Raw genomic sequence first — 24,460 nt, forward strand, 5'->3', positions numbered from 1 at the left:
AGAGACTACAGAGGCCATGCAAGTTATCTACAACAGAAAATGTAGTAAATGCCTTACTAATTATAGTTGTTTAGTTTGCTGTTTAGAAAAAGAAGACAGGGTACATACTTGGTGTAACTGAAAGACTAGGAATCCAATGATTATGTAACATGCAAGGCCTTTTGACCGCGACCTGGCATTTCGGCCTCATAAACACACTCTCACCTTTGCATGTTGGTGTTTCTCCTTCGCAGAAGGCCTTATCCCTGATCTTTTCTGACTAGTCCACTCTGACTCATCCTTCGATACCTAGTCCAAACTTTCCAGAACTGAACTTTGCAGAATGTTTTCCTTCTCTCACATGGAGGCAGAAGAAAATTCTTCTATTGGACCATATATCTTGACTGTGGGCTCAGAAAACCAGGTCCGCAGGAATTATTAACCCTTTGATGATTTTTGCCAAGCTTTTTTGAGTAAAAGAACCCACATTTGATAGCCTGGAGGTTGAGGGGAAGACCCCTATGTTGTGCCCCAGGCCTTTCTTCAACCCCATTCCCTAAAAAAAACCCAGCCAGACCTGCTCACTTCATGAAAGCTGATGAAAGAGACTTCCTACTTGTGGCATTTTACTTTTTTATCTTAACTGAAGAATTTTTCAGTAAAAATGGATTTCCTTTTTTTATTTTGGAAAATCACCACGAAATAAAGCATTGATTATCTGAATATTTGTACCAAATTTTATGCACCACAATATGATATTAACATAACTTCAATACTCAGATAGCTCAGAGCCAGTAAAAGGAACCTTGTATGATCTTTAATGACCCAGTAAAAGTGATGCAAATATTACAAGAGTGAGCTTACAAGAGTCATATTCATGTTTCCCTGGCACAAGAATGAGGACTGAAGAGACCAAGAAAATGTCAAGGGGAAATTACTTAGAATTAGTGCATCCAAACTTAATTTCAAAAGAGCGTTTTGAAAGCACTGTCCCTCCAGAGTTGGGGTTTTCTGCAAGTCAGAGGATACAGCGCCACCTACTGGCCATGAAATTTGCGGAGCTGCTAGGAAGGGTTGAGGGGATTTGGGTTCAGGAGCAAAAGTGCCCCCAGAGATTTAAATCTCAAGATATTTTAGTGTTGATGGCAACTGGAGGTTGCTTCTTGTGCACAACGGACTCTCAGGGGAAGGAATGGGAAATGGTGTGATCTGGGTTCTGGCTGTGAGGAACCAAACCACTCCCTGATCTAAAACAGTGGTTCTCAGGGGCGCCTGGGGGGCTCAGTCAGTTAAACGTCTGACTTTGGCTCAGGTCATGATCTCACAGTTCGTGGGCTTGAGCCCCACGTTGGGCTCCATGCTGACAGCCAGCTCAGAGCCTAGAGCCTGTTTAAGATTCTGTGTCTCCCTCTCTCTCTGACCCTCCCCTGCTCGTGCTGTCTCTCTCTTTCTCTCAGAAATAAATATAACATTCTTAAAAATTAAAAAAAAACAACAGTGGTTCTCAAAATCTGCTGCACATTCGGGCCTTGAACAATCCCGATGCTCAGTCTGCCCTAGACCAGTGAAGTGCTCTGGGATGGGCCCCAGGCATCAGTGAGTTTTAAATCTCCTCAGGTGACTCCAGCAAACAGCTGAGACCTGCTGTTGGTAGGGCAGTATCCCATCTCCAGCTGGTTTCCCCCAGTGCTGACCCCAGAACCTTCAGTTGGTGTTAAGATCAGCAGAATAACAGGTACATGTTCCTGCCCTGTCTTAGGGCTGTGATCAGAGAACGCCTCCCTCAAGGTCAGAGAGGCCCCCGTGTGAGAGTCTGCCCCCCCCACTTACAAAAATAACTTTGTTGAGGCATAACTGACACAGAATCAACTGTAAGTATGTTAAGTGTACAATTGGACAAGTTTTGATATAGCCATGAAACCACCACCACAATGAACCACCCCCTCATAATGAACATACTCTTCAGGACTGAGCTAGGAGAGTCTGTTTTACACTGCTGTTCTACAAGCATTTAATATCCCATGCCAGGCTGGGGATCGTGCTGGGGAGAAGGAAACACAGACTCACCATGCACCACCTCTATCCTGGGGGAGCTGGCTTTGGGGCGTAGCTCGGGTGTGGGGGAGGCATCTCTCTACCTGAGAGCCTGTTGGGGGAAGGAGAGAATTCGGAGCAGCTGGTCATGATGGTTTAGCCGATGAAGACAGATGGAGGTGATTATTAGCAGTTGAAGGAAAGGGGCTTTCCAAGTGCAGGGAACAGCATGAGCGGAGGAATGGAGGTATGAAGAGGTGTGTTTGCGTAGGTACAGCTGTGTCCGAGAGCTAGTGCCCTGGGGGGAAGGGGGGAGCATGAGGCAAAGCTGAAGCAGTTGGTGGTGTGATGAGACGCAAGAGCCTGCCTCCATTCTGGGAGCTTCTTTCTCTCAGTGGAGAACCCCCGAAAGCCTGAAGCCCCCGGGGGCATTGTATCTGATTTGCATCTTAGAATGTTCATTCTGATGGCCCTCCAGGATTTCAGGACAATCAGTTTGGGAAACCCTTGCCAAATTCCCAGTGAGCAGAAACAAATGAATTGTAGGTCATTTGAGAATGTGAGAATGTGAGAATCAAAAGCAACTTCGTATGTGGAAGCCATTTTCCTAAACATTACACATATACATATTTAGAGCAACCTTTTATTTAAACAAAAGCAATGAAAATCTCTGAAAAATGAATGATACTCTAGTCCATGAAGCCCAGAGTTTGTATGGCCCAGGATGTTCTAGAAGTGATGAAGACTGGCATGCTGTGATGGGGGCACAAGGAAGGTGGGTCTATTTAGAAAAGATGCTCAAATAGCCTACTTCTGGCACTGAGTCCAGAATCATCTTCAAGGGTAAAGGAAGTAACATGCAGATTGTGACACAAGTTACAAGGTCAGCCCATTTTAACTTACATCTATGTAAACACCAAGTCTTCTGCGGTGACCTGATGGCTGATATCTTTATAAGTATTAACAGCTCATAAGAGTGTTTCTTTTATCCTGTTCACCCCCCAGTCTTGAGAACACAAGTGATATCAGTGAGGATGCTTTCAACTTCAAAAACGGAAAGTACTATTCACAGTGGACTGACAGTAAAGTCCAGAAGCTTCAGGCATGGTCAGATCAGAGCTCCAGCTCCATTCTTCCACGGTTCTCTCAGCTCTGCCCCCCTCTACATGTCAGCTCAGCAAAACTGAAGCAGTCCGAGGCCTCATGGCGTTAAGCCCTCCTTGAGAGAACAAAGAATTTCTCTTCCTCCAAGTTTCCTACCCAAACTGGGGGTTTTATTCTAATTGCATCCTCTTACGCCGTGTGTTCACTAAATCAATCACTGGCAAGGGGGATGGGGTTCCACTCATGGGCTTGGGCCAACCTAGACCCGCCCTTGGGGCTGGGGTCAGATCAGTCCCATCCAAAATGCTTGGCTGGAGACAAGTTAGGATGTGCACAGGGAAGCAGCTGAAAATGTCTACTGCGTGATTTAAAAATTACCCTGAGGGTCTAACAGCCCCTAACAAGGACAGCAGATATCAATCTTATTTGCCATGTGTCACATTTGCTATTGAAAGTGAGACTCACTGTCGTGTGCATCCCCAAACGCCCCATAGATAAGGAAGGACACCACCTACCAAAGACACTTTATTAATTACTTTTACAGTTAATAGTCAAGAACAAATAATAATAACAACAAATAAAAATAACTTGCAAGGGGACCAGATATCAGACATAAACAAGGACACTATTAACAGTAAAGAAAGCCTGTGCTGGGCATGGCTCTATGTGGGCTGGTGGCTACTGCTAAGCCTGTCCCCAGGGAAGGCCGAGGACGCCACGAAGCACCTTTGGACTCTGCATTACAAGGCTGGACACCTGCGTCGGGTCGCAAGCTCTCTCTTTCCCCAGCAGCCAAACAGAATATCTGCAGTTTTGAAGTGACTTCCCGCTCTTGCTCCTGGGGTTTCGTCTCCACACTTGTACTTAGGCTCTGAGTCGGGGCAGGACGTGAGGGGGAGGAAATGTCTGGTCGCTCATTGAGGAGGGGATCTGAGGACGAAGGTGGCCGTCGTGCCTGCCTTCATACTCCTCCTCCGGGCCCAGCCTCCTGTGCCTCCGTCCCCTCCACTCTTGGTTACATTTCTCTTTCTCCCTGCCTCTACCCGCTGCCGGCATTTCAAAAACTTTCGAAGGTACTCCATGGTGGATATTTCTAGTCTGTACCTTCTAATTAACATCAAAAAGATCCTGGATTCCCAGTCACTTCTCCTGCAAAAAGCTGAGACAGGTCTTTTCTTCTGTCTTCTTGGTGTGAGGCCAGGTCACAAGCTCCTGTTAGGTCAAAGGTGATAAAATCCTTGGATTTGGGGGCTAGAAGTAGCATCCTATTTTAACTTGTGAGAGAATAAACCCGAGAAACTTGAAAGATGGTAGATGGTATTTCTTCTCTCCCCTCCCCCCCCCCCCCACCGTCCCCATAGCTGATGTGTAAGAGTCTCTCAGAATTAGGTCACTTATCTGTAGGCTCTCAACTCAAAGTAACATTCTCCCAGGAGCAAACAATCCTGAGGAGCTTTCCTCTAGGTTGGAAATGGTTATTGTTGTCAGGAAAGACAAAAAAAAAAAAAAAAAAAAACCAAAAAACCTAACCGTTGTACTGACTGGACAAAATCAACTGCCTTACAAGTGCAAATCGCATCTATGTGCATTTAATTTCATAGTACTTAGCAAACCAGCCGCATTCACTGCGAATAGTCACAACTTCCACTGAGAGAGGCTAGGTGCTGGGTGTCAGAGAAACACCAAAGGCCAGATCTTCATGGGCGCTCACTTGTCCATTAGTCTTTAAGACACTCAAAGTAAAGACTCGTACGTTGGGTTGAGGGCCATGGACGGTCCCCAGTTTTTGCCATTCTAGACAAAAAGAGAGAAAGAGAGAGGGGGGAGGGCAACTTTTAGAAAGGAACTTTACAACAGCAACATATGAGAAAATTTAGATTAATAAATTATTAACATTACATTACTTGAATCCTATTATTTAAATTAGAATAGTCACTGTGCTAGGTTCTTACACATATTAGCTTATTTTATTTTTTATCCTATAAGATAGGCTTTATTTTGTCCATTTCATAGATGAGAAAACAAACCCAGAGAAGTCAAATAACTTGTCAAAGATCACACAGCTAGTACTAGTAACAGAAGATGCAAGGTTTCAAACTCAGGTCTGACTCTAAATCCCATGCTTATTCTACCTCTAAAGGATTCTCTTCAGAGATTATGCTTAAAGTAAAGGCTCCCTGCATAAGGAATAAAGGAGGTTTTACTGAGTTTGCTGGTTAGGGTTCACCTTGGGGAGGGGGGCAGCAGACACTCTCATAAGGGGACACCCGTTCTTGACTACTGCTGACTAGGCCATGTGTCTGACCCAACATGGCACCTTCTTGTGCAAGTCAACCCCTTGTGCACACATTTACCATTTAGACTTCCATGGCTAAAGAAAACTTTATGTGCAAAATAAATCATGGGATTTCAAAATAGAGATAAGCCAAGTTTTCCCAGAATGTTTCCAGGGCATTAAGATCCTCGGAGGGTGGTGTGTTTGCCTGGGCAGTCTGTAGAAGAAGTGTAATGTGCACAGAGAATGTGGAGCCTATGCCCCCCTTCCTCAGCACCCTCTGCCATCTTCCCAAGCCAGGAGGGCTTCCTTCATCCTCTTTATAATCTACTCTTCTAGGTGGGCCTCACTCCCGCCGCTCCCCCTTTCCCTTCCTCCCCTAGTCTTCCTTCTTTTAAGAATTCATTTCTCTCCTTGCTGGTCTTCCTTTACCTCTCTCTCCTCTGGCCCCCTTTGCCTCTTCACTTCCTTCCTTCCTCCCTCCCTCCCTCCCTCCCTTCCTTCCTTCCTTCCTTCCTTCCTTCCTTCCTTCCAGCTCAGGCCCATAGTCCTCTTTCCCCATAAAAGTCGCCTCTTACAGTTTCATTCAGATCACATGAAATAATGCCAGCACAATTATCCAATACAAATCTAATGAATACAAGTTATGCTCCTTGAAAATCCTCCCAAGGGAAATAAAACACCATCAGCCTAACTGCCTTATCTCTCTAGAAATTGATTGGGTTATGCCTAGAGGTCTGGGGAGAGGAAAGGAGAGATTTCTTTGCCTTTATACGGGCAGGCTGGAAGGAATCCACAGAAGTATGTTTACATCCAACACTTCTTCCCAGGCCTGACTCAGTCCTAGGTAATTAAACAGCCTAGGAATTGTCATCACAAAGACTGGAGTTATATCTGTAGAAGTTTGTAATTTAAAGGGACCTTGATGGCATCTAAATTGTTTTTCTTTTTATAGCTGAGGAAAGAGAAGGCCAGGGAAATTAAGTGATGCATCTAAAGTCACATAGATGGTCAGTGTTAGGGACCAAGTGGTGGCTGTTCAACAATAGGAGGAAACATCCTCTAGTCTTTCTCTTTTGATTAGAAAATAAACCCAGAAAAGACTGCAAGGAACCCAGCACTTGAAGATACAATAGCCCAGTCCCTGCTCTGTCCTGGGCATCTTACTCAAAAGCATGCTGACTCACCTAGTAGTCGGGGCGGGGCATACTTCTCTGGTTTGCATAGGGATTGTGTAGCTGACCCGAGACGTTTGTCCTGATTTTAGGGAAGATGCTCCCATCTGCTCCTAGATTGCTGAAGCCTGTAGTCTGCCTCAGTCTCAGATTTTGAAAGTCGTTCTCAATCAGGTTCTGTTCTTCAATATTCTTGTGGCTGTTCTTTGATCTATAAATGGCAACAAGAATTAGGATCTGACAATGGCAGAAAGTTCCTTGAAACAGACGTTAATATCCTTTTTAAAAAATATTTTAAAATTTTGAAATAAGTTCCAATTTACATATAAGGCACAAATCAAAAATTACAGCTTCCATATGTCCATCGCCCTGATTCCTCAATTTGTTAACATTTCTGAACCATTTAAGAGTAAGTTCTTAGGGGGCGCCTGGGTGGCTTAGTCGGTTAAGCGTCCGACTTTCGCTTAGGTCATGATCTCGCAGTTCGTGGGTTCGAGCCCTGCGTCGGGCTCTGTGCTGACTGCCAGCTCAGAGCCTGGAGCCTGTTTCAGTCTGTGACTCCCTCTCTCTCTGACCCTCCCCTGCTCACGCTGTCTCTCTCTCTCCTAGAAATAAATAAAACATTAAAAAATTTAAAAAAAAAAAAGAGTAAGTTCTTAGATGCCCCAGGACAAATAATATTTCATCACTTAGTGTAGATTGCCTAGGTTTTAGGACAATCTCCTAGTAAGCTCTCTGTAACCATCAAAACCAGAACATTAACACTGGTCCAACAGTGTCATGTAATTCTGTTGGTCTCATGGAAATCTTGCTAATAATGTTACTATTCTTAGGGTGCTTTTGAATTATATATGGAAATGATCATAGAGGTCAAAGAGAAAAGATGATTTGTGGCACCATTTTTCATTCAAGTAAAGTCAATGTGTGCGGAAGCACCCAGGTGAACAAAACAAGTTCAAGGTATAAAGGTCTTACAAGGAGAAAAAGGCATTTCCCAGGCTCTGCTATAGTCCCTCAAGGACCTCAAGTGGAAGTGCCAAAGCCAAGGGTATGCACTTGCAGGTGAGGGAGGTACCTGCCCCTGATGAACTGTTCCCTGACCACAGACCTACCCCTGCCGTGCCCAGATGCCACAGTGGGGGGTGCATTGGCTGCATCTCTGATGCCCACAGGACCCTCCCAGGGTGACAGTCACCCACTGGAAATGTCATAAGGGAAGACCCACTCACCCTGTGGATCCTGGTGGCCATCCTAGCCTATAACAGAGTTCCCTCCCTTTGAGAGCACTCCTGTCTAAGGAGAGACTTCCTTCCCTTTGAAATGGGCAAGAAATTATAATTCTTGATGTGTTCCAAGAATCATGAATCTGAGGCTAGGAGTAAACAGGGCTCTGTAGCAGGGAGGATGAGCTGAGAAACAGAGTTGTCATGGGGTCACAAGGTTCCACAAACAGGCCTGAGGACACTGGACACCCCAGACAGTTAGCCATCCTCCTAGGAAAGGAGGAGACAGCCTTGGTCTAGAACAGAATGTTCTCGCCATCTTCCTAGAAAAGGGAAATTCACATTCCCGGTTCCCAGCTTTGTATCCTTACAATAAAGGCTCTAGGGCAAAGAGTTAATATCAAACGAATTAAAAAAAAGAAGAAGAATCAAAATGTATTTATCCTTTCACATTATGGTGCAAAAATACCTATTTTGCCAAAATGTAAGATATGAGCTAAATGTTACAAACAAGTAGCTTTGTTTTTGCCAAAGTGAATCCCCACTTGGCACATTTAGAAAGGGAACGGAGATAATAGCGTTCTCTCTCCCTATGGAGAGAGAGAATGGAGGGAACTTTATTGAAATATTTGTTGAATAAATGAAAATACTTGACCCAAGTTCTTAGGAAGAGCACCTAAGGCACCAGGCTGCCCAGTGACTCTCCTGACGTTGTTGTGAGGCCCACTGCCTCGGGGTCCTGGGCCGGCAGGGCCGTGATGAGACTGCACTTGACAATATCAGGGAGGTTGAGAACTGCTAACAGAGGGTTTCCGTGACATCAGAAAATAGTTGCTATGTCATCATGTGCTAAGCAAAAATAAACCTTAACTATATATTTTTTTAAAACACAAAGGATACAGGGGCTCCTGGGTGGCTCAGTCGACTGACTGTCCCACTCTTGATTTCTGCTCAAGTCCCGGTCCCACAGCTTGTGAGTTTGAGCCCCACATTGAGCTCTGTGCTGACAGTGAGAAGCCTGCTTGGGATTCTATCTCTCCCCCCCCCGTCCACTCTCTCTCTCTCCCTTTCTCTCTCAGAAATAAATAAATAAAAATTTTAAAAAGTAATTAAAAATTAAAATTTATGTATACATAACATACAATATTATGTATAGGTATATTATATTATATAATATATTATGTGATATTATATTATAATATAATACGAAATTATTTCTATAATGTCATTGAAAAAGAAAAAAATCTGGAAAGCTAAAAGCCAAAATATCAGTTGCCTCAGGGTGGTCAATTTTGTGAGTGATTTTTTAATTGCGCTCCTTTACACATTTTTCTGTTTTCTTCGGTGATGATGTACGGCTTATATAAGCCAAAGAAAATTGAGGGAAGAAGAAAAGCTAACCGGCCCACAGGATTAGAGAGGCCTTGCCTTATTTCTCTCCTCTTGCCGCAGGAAGGCTGGGTATATTTAAAACCCCAAGCATGATGCTGGTGGTGCTGTGCCCTGGGGAGAGGGACACGTCCACTGCGTACCTCACTGAGAAGATCAGTGCGATCACCAGGCTGAGAATGAGGACGCCCGCGATGGTGCCCACAATAGTGAGGATCAGCTGAAATTCTGAAAAGGAAAAGCACAGAGTAGGCACAGCCTCCCACAAGCAGCCCCCACTGTCTACTGCACAGGCACACATGTTCCCAGTGGTCCTTGACCGTGGGTCCAGTCCCCGACCCCACCAGGGCCAGCCTGGGTGACAGGTTAGGTGGGCGACTCATCTCCTTTTGCGCCATCCCCACAACTGTATCTTCAAAACCCGATCAGAAGAGGCTGCCTTCCCAGACAAAAGAAGACCAAAACCACCAAGGAGGCCATGGTCAGTGGCGGGGCCTTCCTGGATGCCGTGGGAGATGAGATCTCAACTGAGGTCCACATCCCCGCCTCACCTCTGCTGCCTGTGCCTGCCCGCCATATGTGGCCTTGCTGATAAGCAGGGAGAGCTAGGCCAAAGTTAAATTTCTCATTAATAGAGGCTTGATACAATCAGTGAGGGAAGAGTTCATTAGGGCCCATTCTCTTCTTCTAGAGCTGCTCTGGCTAGCACTGTTGAGAGCTACAAATGTGGCTATGAGATGGCCTGTGAGTATAACACCCACTGCAGATTTCAAACACACAGTATGAAAAAAGGTAAAATTTCTCACTAATAACTCTTACATTGATCATATATTGAAAAATGATATTTTTGGTATATGGAGTGAAATAAAATGTTATTAAAATAATTTCATTTATCTTTGAAAATTTGACTTAGGGGTCCCTAGGTGGCTCAGTCAGATAAGCATCTGACTTCAGCTCAGGTCACGATCTCATGGTTCGTAGGCTCGAGCTGCATGTTGGGCTCTGTGCTGACAGCTCAGAGCCGGGAGCCTGGTTCAGATTCTATGTCTCCCTCTCTCTCTGTTATTCCCCCACTCACTCTCTGCCTCTTTGTCTGTCTCTCAAGTATAAATAAGATATTAAAACTTTATAAAATTTACTTGGAATTTTTAAAATTTCAAATTGAATATGGAGCTCACGTTACATTTCTATTGGACAGTGTTATTCTAGAGCCCTTTGTCTCTTTCTGCTTTGGGAGCATAGACTGTGTCTGGAAAAGACCTCAGAAGTCATTTGATCCCAGACTCTCATTTTGTAGTGTGGATGCTGAAAGCCCAGAAGGAAGAAATGACTTAGCAAATCCAGCCTTGCAAACAAACAGTAGCAAATATGGTAGCTTGTTGAGAGGCCAACAGTCATGTTTCCTTCATCTTGGATCAGTAGTCTTTAGTTCATTAGGTAAGATTTAAAATATAATTAAAATATAAAGTTAGTATTGGCCCAGACTGGTGGTAGTGGGATGTGGGAGAGAATAAAGCGTCTGAACTTGCAACAACACATCATAAGCTAGTAAATGGCTCTGGAACGAAAAGACTTGAGTATCTCAGCGTCTGGTTTTTAGTTCTGCTCTCCCACGACCACAGACATTTTTGGAACATACTGGTCTTTTATCCTTGCTAGTAACAGAAAATGCATACTTCAGCCAGTGTACAGAATGAATAGGATGTTAGGAAGGCCTCTAGGGGTCGGGCCAAGTGCAGAGGGGCCAGCCCACCTCTTGGGCTGGGCTCTATTATTTCCTACAGCAGAGGTGCTGCTGCTCATGACCTCAGGGCAGGAATGGGATGGCCTGACCCAGAAAACCAACTGCAGCCACAGTTTCTCACTCTTTATAAAGGTAGCCAGAGACCTCGGAGTATGCCCCCTATTTCTCAGATGATTACTAACAAAGCAAAACTTTTATACTCACGGTCTTCACAGTTGATTCCACTGTAGCCAAAGGCACACCTGAAATACAATAATGGAAACCATTACAGAGGCTCCACGGGGAGCATGTCAGGTTCCCGCCAGCCTCCAGTCTTCCTTCCCATCTTCCTTTCAATCTTCCCCCCTTCTCCTTCTCTTCCTCTTTTCTGCCTTACGCTTCCATTCTCTCAGGTAAGCACCTTCCATGGAGCTCTGGAAAGTTGAAGAGAGTACACAAGTCCCAGTGGCCCCATTTCCTACTGACTGAACACTCCATCCTCTGGGCTCCAGGAAGATTCGGCAATTCAGGCTAAGCTGAACCCCAGAGGCATGGAGCATTGTGGGTCCCCCTCAGCTGCAAGGCCACATGGCCCTGACACTTATCTGCTGCCCTGTGAGCCAGGGCTTGTTATTTACCTTCTCTGAGCTTCACTTCCCTCACTTGCAAATGGGGAACAAATCCATTCCTGACAGCGCTGTTTGGGAGGCGTATTACCTAGCATGGTTCCTAGTGCACAGATAAATGTTCAAAACCCATTGATGACAATAACGGTGATAGGATCGTGCTCTTATCTTACCAACTTATGGAAGCATTCCAACATCCTGACCCGAAACCCACACATATGTCTACAAGCTCTGTCCTTTTTGGCTAACTCCAGCTGTGGCAAGATAAAAAAAAAAGAGTGGTTGCTCTTACACTTGACAGTTCCCTTGATCATCTTTCTGGTAGCCTGAGAGGCACACGCATTCAGTGTTCACACCGTTCTTGTTCACCAAGCATTGCTTATGATGGTCTGCATCGCAGGCATCAGGACACTTTGGAGCAGAGGCTTTAAAAGAGAATTTGAGTGACTTTCAGAAACAACCCCTTCAACACCCAAGTGATATGTCACAGAACATAATTGTTCACATTGCTTTCTCTGGGTCAGGTGAGGTGCTCCCTGGCTGTGCACATGACAGGCTCCCTGTGAAGCCACACACAGGCTTCCTCATCAGCTTGGAGCCAAGGCTTCGGTCCAAGTCCATGTGCTAAAGCCCAAATCCACACCCCTTAGACACATGGACACTTGAGCAGTAAAGCTTGTATTTTGCAAATGTGAAAGGAGACAGGGTGGGGGTTGTGAAGAAATTGCACAAGTAGGTAGAACACTCACCAACACACGCAGGGATCTGGGAGTAGGGTCTTTCCATCCCCGGCTTGCATTTACACAGCAAACCACTGTCACAGTTGTCTTGCTCATTTTCCTTTTCACAACCATAAAAATCACACAGGTTTTGATCTGAGAGGTACCAACAATTCAAAAATATAGTCAGCAAGACAACACAGATCAAGTAACTTGTGAAAGCATTTTACTCCATTGTTATACACACCTTTCTATACATTTGGGGGATTTAACAAAAGAAAATCTAGGATATTGAAATCCAACTCCCTAATTTTCCCTTCTATGATCATGTCCTTATATTGTTCAGTTCAAATTAGTTCAATACAAGGTAGTGCAATTATGTTCAAGGGCAAGATCTCTTTTTCACTTAGTTCTATGCTGGGTTCCACAGGGGACATGGGAGCTATATAACTTTTGGGCCCCATCCTTGTGGAATTACATGGCTGAGCCCCACACAAAGTCACCTTAATCAACTCACAGTCCAGACTTTAATGGGAATTCAGAGGCTCAACTAGCTAAAGACAACCTCGTGAAGGAGACAGGAGGTGGGCTAAGTTTTGAAGGATAGGGAAGATTTGAGCAGTCACAGAAGAGGCAGTCTGTCAAGTGGAGTAAACTACCATGAAAAGAAGCAAAGGACCCTTGTCAGGGAGTAGTGAAGTTATCCGTGGGCAGGGGAGAGGTGCTGTGGTGAGGTAGAAGAGGGATGAGAATTCTTGGCCCTGCCATTTACTGTCTATGAGCTGTAGGTTCAATCATTTGATTTTTGATGGATCCAAGTGTCCTCTATCTATAAAATGGGGCTAATAATTCTTGTTTCACATCTTTGTTGTGAGAATTGAATGAGCTAATGTCAATGCAAGTGCCCACTACAGGAACCTCAACAAGTGATCGTGCTTTTGTTCATTCACAGATAGAGCAAAGTTTGAATGCCAGGCTTGACTTTTATTCTACAAGCCTGGGAATCCATTGGTAGATTCTGAGCAGAAGCATGGCATGAGAATGCATTCTTTTAAGAATGTTAGTTAGGAAGCATGTTGGAAGACATTAGGGATAAAAAGATGAATCTGAGAATAGAGTGGGGGGGGGGACAAGCACAGGAGCAGGTGAAACAGATAAGTAGTTACTCTCTTCTAAACATCCCACACCTGTAACCAAAGTTCCTTCAACACCTGCCATTTGAAAATACCTCTGACTAGGAACACCTGCATGTCTCAGTCGATTAAGTGTCTGGCTTTTGATTTCGGCTCAGGTCACGATCTCACCGGCTCCTGTACTGTCAACATGGGATTCTCCTGTGGGATTCTCTCTCTCTCTCTCTCTCTCTGCCCCTCCACCACTTGTGCTCCCTCTCTCTTTCTCTCTAAAAAATAAACTTTTTTTAAAAAAATGAAAATATCACCAACTAAACTTCTAGGGGAAAAGATTCTATAGTTTTTAATACAGAAGAGGGAATTTCTTTTAAGAAGCTGGACAGCAGGAAAAGGTGTTTTCCTCTGACAGTTCTGAGGATCTCACTTGCATCTTCTGGGCGTTTTATGCTCTGTGGCTATCTCTAGCTGGCATCATTTGATAATTTGTTAGTGTATCTAAGAGCACATGCCTAGTCTCAGTCTGGAGCAATGTTGAGAGAAAGTGTCAAAAAAGAGCAGTTCTTGGAGTTGAGGCCAAATGGTTTCACGTGTGTCAGAGCTCAGAGCCAAGGCCATTATGAAGGAGAGCCAATATGGGAGAACTGCACAGGGGACCCCAATTTTATCTTAAAGAATGCACTGGTTATTTTCATCTAGTGACCACTCTGAGTGATCGTTCCCCATGCTGACTGGGACCCTCAACTTGTTCACATTTGCTAGAAGTGATCTAGCCAAAATCAATGTATATAATAAGATCTTTTCTTGCCTTGCTGGTAATTACAACTTCCAGTGGGTAGAGGTTCTGACTCCGTGAACTGCTACTCTGGACCAAATTCTGACCTCATGGAGAAATGGGGGGCCGGTAGAATTGATGGGTCTCTTGGAAGACGAGAACCAAGAGAAAGCCAAGAAAAGAGTGTGACTTTGAGAGAGTAAGTTGAAATGTTCAGAAAGGAAAAGGAGTTGGGGTGCCTGGGTGGCTCAGTTAAGTGTCCAACTTCAGCTCAGGGCATGATCAATTCATGAGTTCGAGCCCTGCATCAATATATAAAAAAATTAATAATTAAATTTAAAAATTAAAAATTTTAAAAATTAAAAAAAATAATTAAATTTAAAAATTTTAAAAATAAATATTTAAAAAATAAAAAAATTTTTTTAATTTGAAAAAAAGAAAAAGGAAAAGGTGTAGTAATGTGGCATGAGACTGGCAGATGAAAATAGTTCAAGAACATAGAAAGCTCTAGAAATGTAATATTTTTAATCAAAGAGATGATAATGACACATAAGAACAGAAAAGATAAAATAGTAGTCTCTTATTCAAAAACTAATTAAAGATAAAATGTAAGTCTAGCTGTGTAGCTGCTAATGATCCAATGAGCTATTTAAAACAAAGTGGAAAAGAAGGTCAGGCAACTTAAGAAGCGGGCATATGGTAGGGTGCCAGGGTGGCTCAGTTGGCTAAGTGTCCAACTCTTGGTTTTAGCTCAGGTCATGATCTCACAGTTTGTGAGTCCGAGCGCCACACCAAGCTCTGCACTGACAGCACGCAGCCTGCCTGGGATTCTCTCTCTCCCTCTCTCTTTGCCCCTCCTCCACTCTGTCTCTCAAAATAAATAAACTTTTATAAAAAGATGTGGGCATATGGTTTGCACAGGAAATTCTCAGATGAGATTTATAAACAAAATGAGGAAAGGAGGTCCCATAACCAAAGACAGAATATTAACAATGTGATAAAGCCTAGAGCCCCAAATGAGATCAACCTTGCCACCGACAAAACCCAAACAACAAACAAAAAACCAACAACAGAGAGCAAACAGGTAAAATAGAAAAACAGGTGAACAAATGGAGGGCTCTGTGTGTTTTCCACGCTATGGGGCCCACAGAAAGGCCAGGCCTGGCTACTGTCATATTGGTGGGTGACACGAGAGAAACACAACTAGTTTCCTCCAGTCTCTTCTGCCAGGAAAGAAACTCCGGGGAGAAGAGTTGAACGCACACTGCCGAGAGACAGCAGCCCACGGAGAAGGTATGGTGCAGTGGGGCCTCCACTGTTGCAGGCAGAGGGTCAAGTGCTTTACCCCACAGCATTTACATTCCAGATCCTGAGAGAACAGTGAGAGTCTGGGTGAAATCTTGAAGAAAGTGAAAAGTTGCTGGAAAACTCTGCATGAACAGGATATGCGTATTTCTAAAAAGAGAAAACAGTTGTGCAAACTAGGCCGTGGAGGTTACAATCATTAAAAAGCAAACATTTAAGAGACTCGAGGAAGAGTTTCAGCAGGAGCAAAAGAAAGGATGAGACAGGCAGGGGTGGGGGGTTATGGCCTGACAATAAATAAATGTTCGTTGTTTCGGGCCGCTGAGGTTGGGGGTGGTTTGTGACACAGCAAAAGTGTGTTGTGCCAGGTGTGCTGGGGGCTTGCGTGTCAGCCGTAAGGGGACGCAGGGTAAGGAAGGCTTTCTATGATTCTTTGCAAGCTACAACTTGGTATAAAGCCTTCTTGTTTCTCCTTTCTTTATCTTTTCCTGTCCAGAGACCATCTGTTCAAGACTGCCTTCCAAAGAGAGGAGCAAAGTGGCCAGTGTGATAAATAGAGCCGAGCGAGGGAGGAGAGGGAAGAAGAATGACTAATTAACAGGCATTGGGCCCATCTGTGGATTCAATTCTCCTGCTTTTCTTGCCCCCTTCTCACATATAATGGAAATGTTTACAAAAAGGGACGTCTTCAGTAAACGTCAAATAAAATTACCAAATACTTACTAACATATTCTGTAAACTCGTTGTTGTGGCTTTTAATTGCTTTCTGAATGGATTCAAACACGGTCTTCTCAGTTTCTTTGGTAGTTTGTGTGAAAATGTTTACGACTCCTACAGTGACAGGCTTGTCATTAGCACGTGTTTCCGATCTTGCTGAAGGAGAAGTGCTAAAAATGAAATGAATCCATCACTTGATGAACTGAACCGAAGAATCGACAGATTGATCTTCAAACCTCCCAGATTCCCCAGTCTCTCAGCTCCAGCCCTGACCCACTGTCATAAATCCACAACTGGGGCCCGAACATGAAGGCCCGGGCTTGTAGCAAGCTAGCAATTAACAGGCCTGGAGCTCTCTCTCTCTTCCATGCGCTCTCAGAGGAAATCTATGGCTAAAACAATGTCCTGTTGGAAGATATTGAGAAAAATTGTGGACAGTCCTTTTTAGGAGCTAGAAGTCTGAAACCAACCAGAAGAAGAACAAGTGACATCTGAAACAGTAAGTTGTCACTCTCTGTAGAAAATCAAGAGTAGGTCTTGGGGTGCCTGGTGGCTCAGTCGGTCAAACATCTGACTTCAGCTCAGGTCATGATCTCCTGGTTCCTGAGATTGAGCCCCACATGGGGCTCTCTGTAGTCAGCATGGAACCCACGTCGGATCCAATCTCCCTCTCTCTGCCCCTCTCCCATGCTCGCTCGCTCTCTCAAAAATAAGTGAACATTTAAAAAAAATAAATTAAAAATAAAAAGAGTAGGTCTTTTGCTGAGCTGGCAAACCTCACTTATACTTCAAGGGAGACAGAAGGGTGTGAGTGTGCATTCCTCCCTTGCAGAGAGAGAGCAGCAGTCAACCACACTGAGTCTGGGCCATTCCCCAAAGGGCTGGGGGAGGGGCAGCAGGCAGATTTAGCTCAGGCGTGTGGTTGAGCCTGGCCACGTGTGACACACCGAAACAAAGAGGGTGTGGCTATAGGGAACATGAACACAGAACACCATATCAGATCCCCCGATACTGAGTGCCTGCTATGAGCAAGACATTGCATGTACTCTCACTACTGGGCACTGCAGTTTGGGGCCCCAAGAACCACTGTGCCAAGTTCTAATTCTTCCGCTGTCCAAGAGGAATCAAATGATACAACCACTGAAAGAGTTCCTTTCCTGGGTGGGGAAAGGACTTTCAAAAACTCCTTCCCTCTCCACCCTGTGACTGTGTGTGTATGTGTGTGTGTGTGGCTGTGTGTGTGAGGGGGGGGGCTTACTTATTTTTTTAGGTCAGCTTCACACTCAGCCCAAGGCCCAACATGGGGCCTAAACTCACAACCCTTGTATCAAGACCTGAGCTGAGGTCAGGAGTCAGACACTTAACCAACAGAGCCACACAGGTGCCCCTGTGGCTGTGTTTTTAAGACTCATGATATATTTTTCCTGTTCTTTTTTTTTTCTAGACTCCATTTTGACTTTTGAATAAATATCAGAAGGTTGAAAACAGAGCCAACCTACTTAGGAAATGTTTACAGCCACATTAGTTCTTCAGAACAATCGAGAAAATCCAAAATCAAATGGTCACCACAGAAGGGGGTCCAAAAAGCAAAATGGGCTTCAGATTCTAATTTAAAATTCCCTCCTGTGGTTAATTCCTGAGAGGACTTGGAGGTGACAATGGAACAGACAGGGCAGTGAGAAAGAGGTATTTGATACAAGTCCTTTTTCAGGTGAAAAATGACCAGAAATCTACGGAATAATGTTGCAGGGGGGCTAGGAAAGAAAGGCTATCCACAGTTCATTCATCCAAAGAACCTACTAGCAGCCCTCCAATTCAGGAAGCAAGCTATTACAATGAAGGGGAAAAAATGGAACCACTGTATATTTAATGACAAAACAACGTAGCATAAATGACCTGTCTCCAAAGTACCCACTTTGGATCCACTTACCTCACTTCATTAATTACAGTCTGTCCATAATCAGCATTGTGAAATGCACTCTTAAACTGTGGAGGAGAAGAACAGATTTAGTAATAACCACAAAGAGGAGGGAAATGTGATGCCATATCTAGGTGTTCACATAAACACATTTCTAACGTCCTTGGTATAAATATACATGGTTCATCACAGCGGTTTGCTCCTTGCATGTGCTGTTCTAGCACCTTTTGAATAATTTTTGTTCCAAAAGACTAAGATTCTGATGTAAAGTCAGAGTTCTCCAGGAAAAAGACAGACACCTAAAGCACCCAGCCAAATCAGTGATCATATTTTTAAAATTAAGGAGACTAACTTATTGAGTTTGTATTTTCAAAGTCACTGCGAAGTTTTGCATATTTGTTAGACTTATCTACAAGCACGTTTCATGCACTCATCAATTCACCCAAGGAACACTTATTTAATTTCCCACCTTGCCAAGGCATGATGCCAGACACAGAGGTTTGCAAAGAGAGCAGACCCTGTCCTGGATCGGACAGGGGACTACACCCTGAAGTTGAGACAGGTAAGGGCCACAGAGCAATACAATCTACCATAGAAATCCAAAGAAACTCTCTCCCGGTTGCAGAGAACCAGGGAGGCTTCCTAAAGGAGGCAAGCCTTAAAGCATTTCAGGAGGCAGTGCCAGGACACGGAGAGGGGGAAGGAGCTCACATACTAATGTTCAGAAACAGTGTGGCTCAGAAAAGAGCAGGCTGGACTAGGAAGAACACCTGGGGTCAAAGTTCTCCATGTACCAGCTTTTGTATAACGTCTTTGAACCTCACTTTTCTCATGGGAACCCTTGGCATAGCAGTAAGTCCTACCAGTAGGGCTATTGTTGGTATAAAATGAGATGGAATAGATACATGGCTTTGTGAGCTGAAAGGGGCTCCAGCACGGGCACATGTCACTAGGCAGAATTGTGTTGTGGGACCTCTGACCGGGGTGAAGTGTGTGTGGGGGGGGTCCCAATTAGAATGTAAGTTTTCTCTTTCTCATAACCTCCCCTGCCCCCCACCCCACAGCACGGGGCAATCCCCAGGAAATGTTCAACAAACACTGGCTGACGGATGACAGAATAAATTAAATGTGAAAGACAGGACCTTGAACATGTCTTCCCTCCTTCCGGCCCCGGTCTCCATATTTTAGATGAATGTTCCACTGGGGTGGTGCAAGCTTTTTATAATCCAATGATTTTTTACTGTTTTTCTGCTCATGGTGACCCAATGCTTTAAAAGATCATGGCCACCAATGTCATTTAAAAAGATGTTAAATCATTTCTCTTTTAGTCTAGTCAAATCTAAACACATTTGATGCTCTAGTGAGTCTTGGTAGCCTTATATCCAGAATACATCCATATGCCTTATAGTTCTTCTAAGTACTAGGAATAGGTGGCATTTCTGTAAACCGTCAGGGGCTGGGAGTTCACTTAGCAACTAGTTCGCTGGTCGTCCTCCAAGGGCCCTCTCATTCCCCTACTGACCACTGCCCATTTAATTTTCTTGTTCCTATAGAAGAGATTACAAACTTAGCATCTGGCATAGGAGAAAGCGTCTCCTTTTTGTTTTGTTTTTTTAATCTTCCAGGTCACCCTTTGAGGATGTCGGGATATACACGTCTCAAACTGAAGGGTTGTAAGTCTGGACAAGAAGGCAGGAGCCATCCAAACAAGCCTGCCGGCCTCTGCCGCACAACACAGCCAGCAGGTGAGAAGGAGGAGAAGGAGCTCTGTGGTGAGGCAGGTGTGGGTTCAAGTCCCTACCTCCTCACTCATCAGTTGGGTGACCTTCGGTCAGTTATTTAACCTTCCTGATCCTTGACGGCCTCATCAGCAAGTGAACAGCACCACTGTACCACCTTCCCCATTAGGCTGTTTTGGGAATTAGAAACATTACACATAAAATGCCAGGGAAACGCCAAATCCTTTTGCAGCCTGTCCATCTGGACCCGGCTGGGTAGAAAAAGGGCCCTGGGAGCCATCTCAGGGCCTGAGCTGGGTCTGCCCCGGCTACAAAGTCTGCTAAGAGGACCTTGAAGAAAGTCAGTCGTCTCTCTAGCCCTGTCTGTAAGAGCTGCTAATGAGTTCTGGCATATCCTCCTCAGAAAACAAGCCGATCTCCTTCTTGGTCCCTCTGAAACCATCAAGACCTGACTGAGATCAAGTCTTAAAACTGGTCTCTGAAGACCAGGGCGTAGCCCGATAGCAGGAGGGCGCTTGTGGACCCTTGTACCCAAAGCGAGTTTAGGGAACGTAGTGGCCACAGTGACCGCTGCTCAGTAAAGTCACTTGAGACAGTAGAGGGTTCCCTGGAAATAGGAACACGTGGATGCTGCTGTCCTCAACGTACAGAAATTCATCCAAGTGGGCGAACTGGAACGTAGATCTAGGATAAGAGGGTAGGTGGTGGCCAGCTGGCCCGTCGTGCGCGGGTGGCAGGCGCAAGGCCAAGGCCGGGGTGCTGAAGTCACGGTGTCACCTAGGAGTCCCAGGCATGGGTGATTTGGCCAGGAGTGCTAGCTGACTCTGTACAATGTGTAAGTCATCTGGATAGTAATGTTTTGCGTTTTACTGTTCTACTAGCAAAGCTCTTCTGTGATGACATAATTCAGAATTGAAAGATACGGTCTTCCGTGTCTCTTTAGCTTCTAAAAGTGCTTCTCCACCCAGGGTCCTAAGACATATTTACAGGCTACTTTTTTTTTCCTTTAAAACTAAGCGTAGAGAAACACTGGCTGGATGTCCTCTAAAGCTCCTTCAGATCTAACATAGACCCAGAATGGAGATTTCCACCCCCTTAATGCTGGCACATTCACTCACCATCATCAAAATGAAAAGGAAGCTATTGTTCCTTTTGACATTTTTGATAGTGGGAGAGAAAAAGTAACAGATAGTAATTTGAATGGAGTTCCTTTTCCAGATATAAAAAAAAAAGCCAGAGTAGGATAGAAATGTATGCAAATTTGATTGGAGAAAGGGGGAAAAAAATCTTAATTTTTTCTCTTCAATCCTACAAAAATAATTTATTTTAAAACATCATTATATTTACGTGTCCATTTAAAAATGCTCTTTTCTGGGGTGCCTGGGTGACTCAGTCGGTTAAGTATCCAACTTCGGCTCAGGTCATGATCTCACAATTCGTGGGGTCGAGCCCCATGTTGGGCTCTGTGCTGACAGCTCAGAGCCCAGAGCCTGCTTCAGATTCTGTTTCTCTCTCTCTCTACCCCTCCCCACCTCAAGCTCTGTCTCTCTCTGTCTCAAAAATAAATAAACATTTAAAAAAGTTTTAAAATATTCTTTTCTTTTAATGTTTATCTATTTTTGGGAGAGAGAGAAAGAGAAAGAGGGAGAAGATGCAAGCGGGGCAGGGGCAGAGAGAGGAGACAGAGGATCTGAAACGGGCTTTGCACTGATAGCAGGTAGCCCGATGTGGGGCTGGAACTCTCGAACCTCGAGACCATGACCCGAGGTGAAGTCTGCTGTTTGAGCCACCCAGACGCCCTTCCGTTTCAAAATATTCTAATAGCTTCTGTATCAAAGAGCATGGCATGGCTGAAGCAGGCCTCGAAAGGCCCTCTGCCATGCTGGCTGTTGGTCATTTAGGTGCAGGGGCATGGGGAGCATGGGGGGGCCCGAACGTCCCAGCAGCGGGGTCTGGGGAACCCGGTGCCACGGGCTCAGGACAGTTGCTATTTACCAACCAGGAAGGGTGCATTTCCCAATTTCATGGACCAGTACAGCTGCACCAGTGTGTACCACCTCCTGAATACCAGTCCTACATTCTGAGCCATTGTTCCAATGAAGGACACTTATACAGAAAGAAAGGTAAGAAGATACTTACAAAATCGGTAATTTTAAGGTATAATTCTTGATAAGCCATAGAATTTTCATCTTCCAAGCCAGACGTTTCTGATACTTTTACTGTAATTTTTCCAGGGAATAGCTTTCCTGAAATTTAAGCAGAATGTTTTTTTGTAATATTTAATGTAAAGAGGGCTAATTTCCATCGTGTTTAAAACATAGATTACTCTCTAAGATTCTAAACATTATATGTTGATTATTATGGGAAGTGTGGAAGTATGAAAAATGTTGCCCTAAATCTCGCCCAACCTAACACAACCATTTTTGTTTTGGTACAGTTTGCCTAGCTCTTTTTTTTCACGCATCGTTTGCATTGTTACAATTTCAAGTTTACATTGTGAGTCTTCTTGACCTGTTGTTACACAATAAGCACTTTTCTCGATGATTACCTAGTCTTCATAACTATTTTATTTACTTGTTTATTTATTTATCAAAGTAGGCTGCACGCCCAATATGGGGCTTGAACTTGTGACCCTGAGATCAAGACTTGCATGCTCTTTCAACTGAGCCAGCCAGGCGCCACCCCCATAACTATTGTTTTTTTTCCCCATAACTATTATTTTAAAGGCTGCATAATACTCTCTGAAACATATATTATCTTCATTAATAGTCCTTTTTGTTTGTTTGTTTTAATGCTACTGATTTTATAAAAGGAAAAATAAAGTTTGCAGCAAACATCTTTATGCACAAACCTTTCTATATTTGGGGCATTTATTTATAGTGGATCCCCAGAACTGAGATTATTAGTGCTGAAATATGAATATCTGCTTGGCTTTTGGAATGTCTCTAATCCCTGTGGCCAATATGGTGTATTCATTTCCTCTATAATTGGTCTGCTCTGGCAAGGGGAGGTATTTTTCACTCATGAAACAGAGAACAATTTCTAACTCAGGAAATAGCCTTGGACCTACCTACAGAGCACCCAGCTGAACTAGCCGAAAAGGGATTATGCCCAGGGTGTACTGATTTGCTCCTGAAGTCCATTTATAGAGCTGAGAGACTCTTAAGTCTCTAAAACTGGAGTTTTCTGTTTGGAGCAAGCAAACTCTATGACAGAGAACTGAACCGAGGTCAGAGAGCAGACTCCTATGTGTGTCTTATGCGTAGCCCCTTATCCTGCATTGGTGTTCCTGCGTAACAGCACAACTTTGTATTTATGCAGTCGTCATAATTTTCCAGGGGCTGCCACACTCATCATTTTGTCCCCATGGCACCATTCCCTTTAACTAGTATGGTGAAGGGACACATCCACTCCCAGACCTTCAGGACAAGCTCACACATCTGTCTTGGTCCATCTCCTGTCCCTCTAGTTTCCATTGAGATGAAAGCAGGAGCTTTTTCTCTATTCAGCTGGCCTTTGTTGCCTATAAATTATCCTCTACCTCTACTATTCTGGAGGCTCTTTTTGACATTATCTTACATTTTCTATTCCACTTTAGGTCCAAAATGCAGCTCTGCCAGGTTCATCCCTTGTAACTCACCTTTTTCGCATGTGGAAGAGTTATAGTAATATCCTAATGAACACAGGCAAAAATAGGTATTATTCAGGCTAACACATGAAGAACCACCTTCACAGGGAGCTCCTTGGCAAGGACTGCTGGAACCTGAGATGGAGGAGAAAGAGATTAAAAATCCATAGAATGACAACAAATTACACTCAGAAACATACTTCACAATCTTCTTGGCTCCCTTCTGAGCACTTTCCATTCCTTGGTTACATTATGCCACAGCACACTCTTTGAAGAGCTAGAAACAAATACATAGTCCCTTATGTTCCTAGGGAGTTGCTGAAATTCTGGAACCAGGTGCTTGTCAACAGTAAAGGGCAGGGGCTGGTGGGCAAGAGTCTACTCAGAGAGTTAGCAGTCTTCTAAGTCCATCGTTGGAATCTTTGGATTGCAAGGATTCTCTCGAACCTTGATGTCTGCGCCTCTGACACTCAGTAGGGCTCCCCAACACCATTTGAGAGAGAGAATCCGATTTTCTAGGAAAGTATGAATAACTGTCTTATAGGGAGGGACAGGCAAGAAGCCCCCCAAAGAAACTAGGTGTTCTGTTTGGGATAACAAACATGGCGCACAGGTGCATGAAGAAAGGAAAAGGGTTAGGAGGGGGCCCCTGCAGATTAACTCAGTGAAAATTCTCAGATGAAGTGATGATGGCACACTCTCTCCCCTGGCTCTCTGAGTGGTTGACTTGAACAGTTGGGGAGGATTCTATTGCAATGGTTTTGACACCACTGACTGGTGCGTCCAGACCAGGCAAGGTGTGACCTCTTCCTCTCTCCAGAGACGTGGGGGGATGGGGGAGTAGAGTTAGGTCAGAGGCCAAATGGTTGTCTTGGCTGGCCATTCTCTTCACCTCTGTCGAATGAAATGATACCGAGCTTTGATTTCAGAAAAGGTCACATGACTGATCAAATGGTGTTAATTTGGCTGTTGGAATATCTATAATCCCTGTGGCCAATATG

The 24,460-nt window shown here is 44.3% G+C and overlaps 1 protein-coding gene across 6 annotated transcripts in view; it reads right to left on the reverse strand.

Moving 5' to 3' along the window:
* Nucleotides 1-3,629: 3,629 nt before the first annotated feature.
* The window catches only part of MUC13 (mucin 13, cell surface associated), a 31,718-nt gene continuing 10,887 nt past the window's right edge, over nucleotides 3,630-24,460 (reverse strand). For all 6 annotated transcript variants that reach the window (XM_039253025.1, XM_039253021.1, XM_039253019.1 and 3 more), the window contains 10 exons: nucleotides 23,472-23,594; nucleotides 21,971-22,077; nucleotides 18,105-18,160; nucleotides 16,181-16,344; nucleotides 12,278-12,403; nucleotides 11,821-11,953; nucleotides 11,128-11,165; nucleotides 9,323-9,407; nucleotides 6,580-6,778; nucleotides 3,630-4,911 (listed from right to left, as the gene is read on the reverse strand). In XM_039253025.1, the coding sequence (XP_039108956.1) occupies nucleotides 6,580-6,778; nucleotides 9,323-9,407; nucleotides 11,128-11,165; nucleotides 11,821-11,953; nucleotides 12,278-12,403; nucleotides 16,181-16,344; nucleotides 18,105-18,160; nucleotides 21,971-22,077; nucleotides 23,472-23,594 (1,031 nt within the window). In that variant the 3' untranslated portion in view covers nucleotides 3,630-4,911. The remainder of the gene's footprint in view (nucleotides 4,912-6,579; nucleotides 6,779-9,322; nucleotides 9,408-11,127; nucleotides 11,166-11,820; nucleotides 11,954-12,277; nucleotides 12,404-16,180; nucleotides 16,345-18,104; nucleotides 18,161-21,970; nucleotides 22,078-23,471; nucleotides 23,595-24,460) is intronic.

This window comes from Hyaena hyaena, unplaced genomic scaffold (genome assembly GCF_003009895.1).
Source record: "Hyaena hyaena isolate Hyena2069 unplaced genomic scaffold, ASM300989v1 scaffold_434, whole genome shotgun sequence".
Lineage (NCBI taxonomy): Eukaryota > Metazoa > Chordata > Mammalia > Carnivora > Hyaenidae > Hyaena > Hyaena hyaena.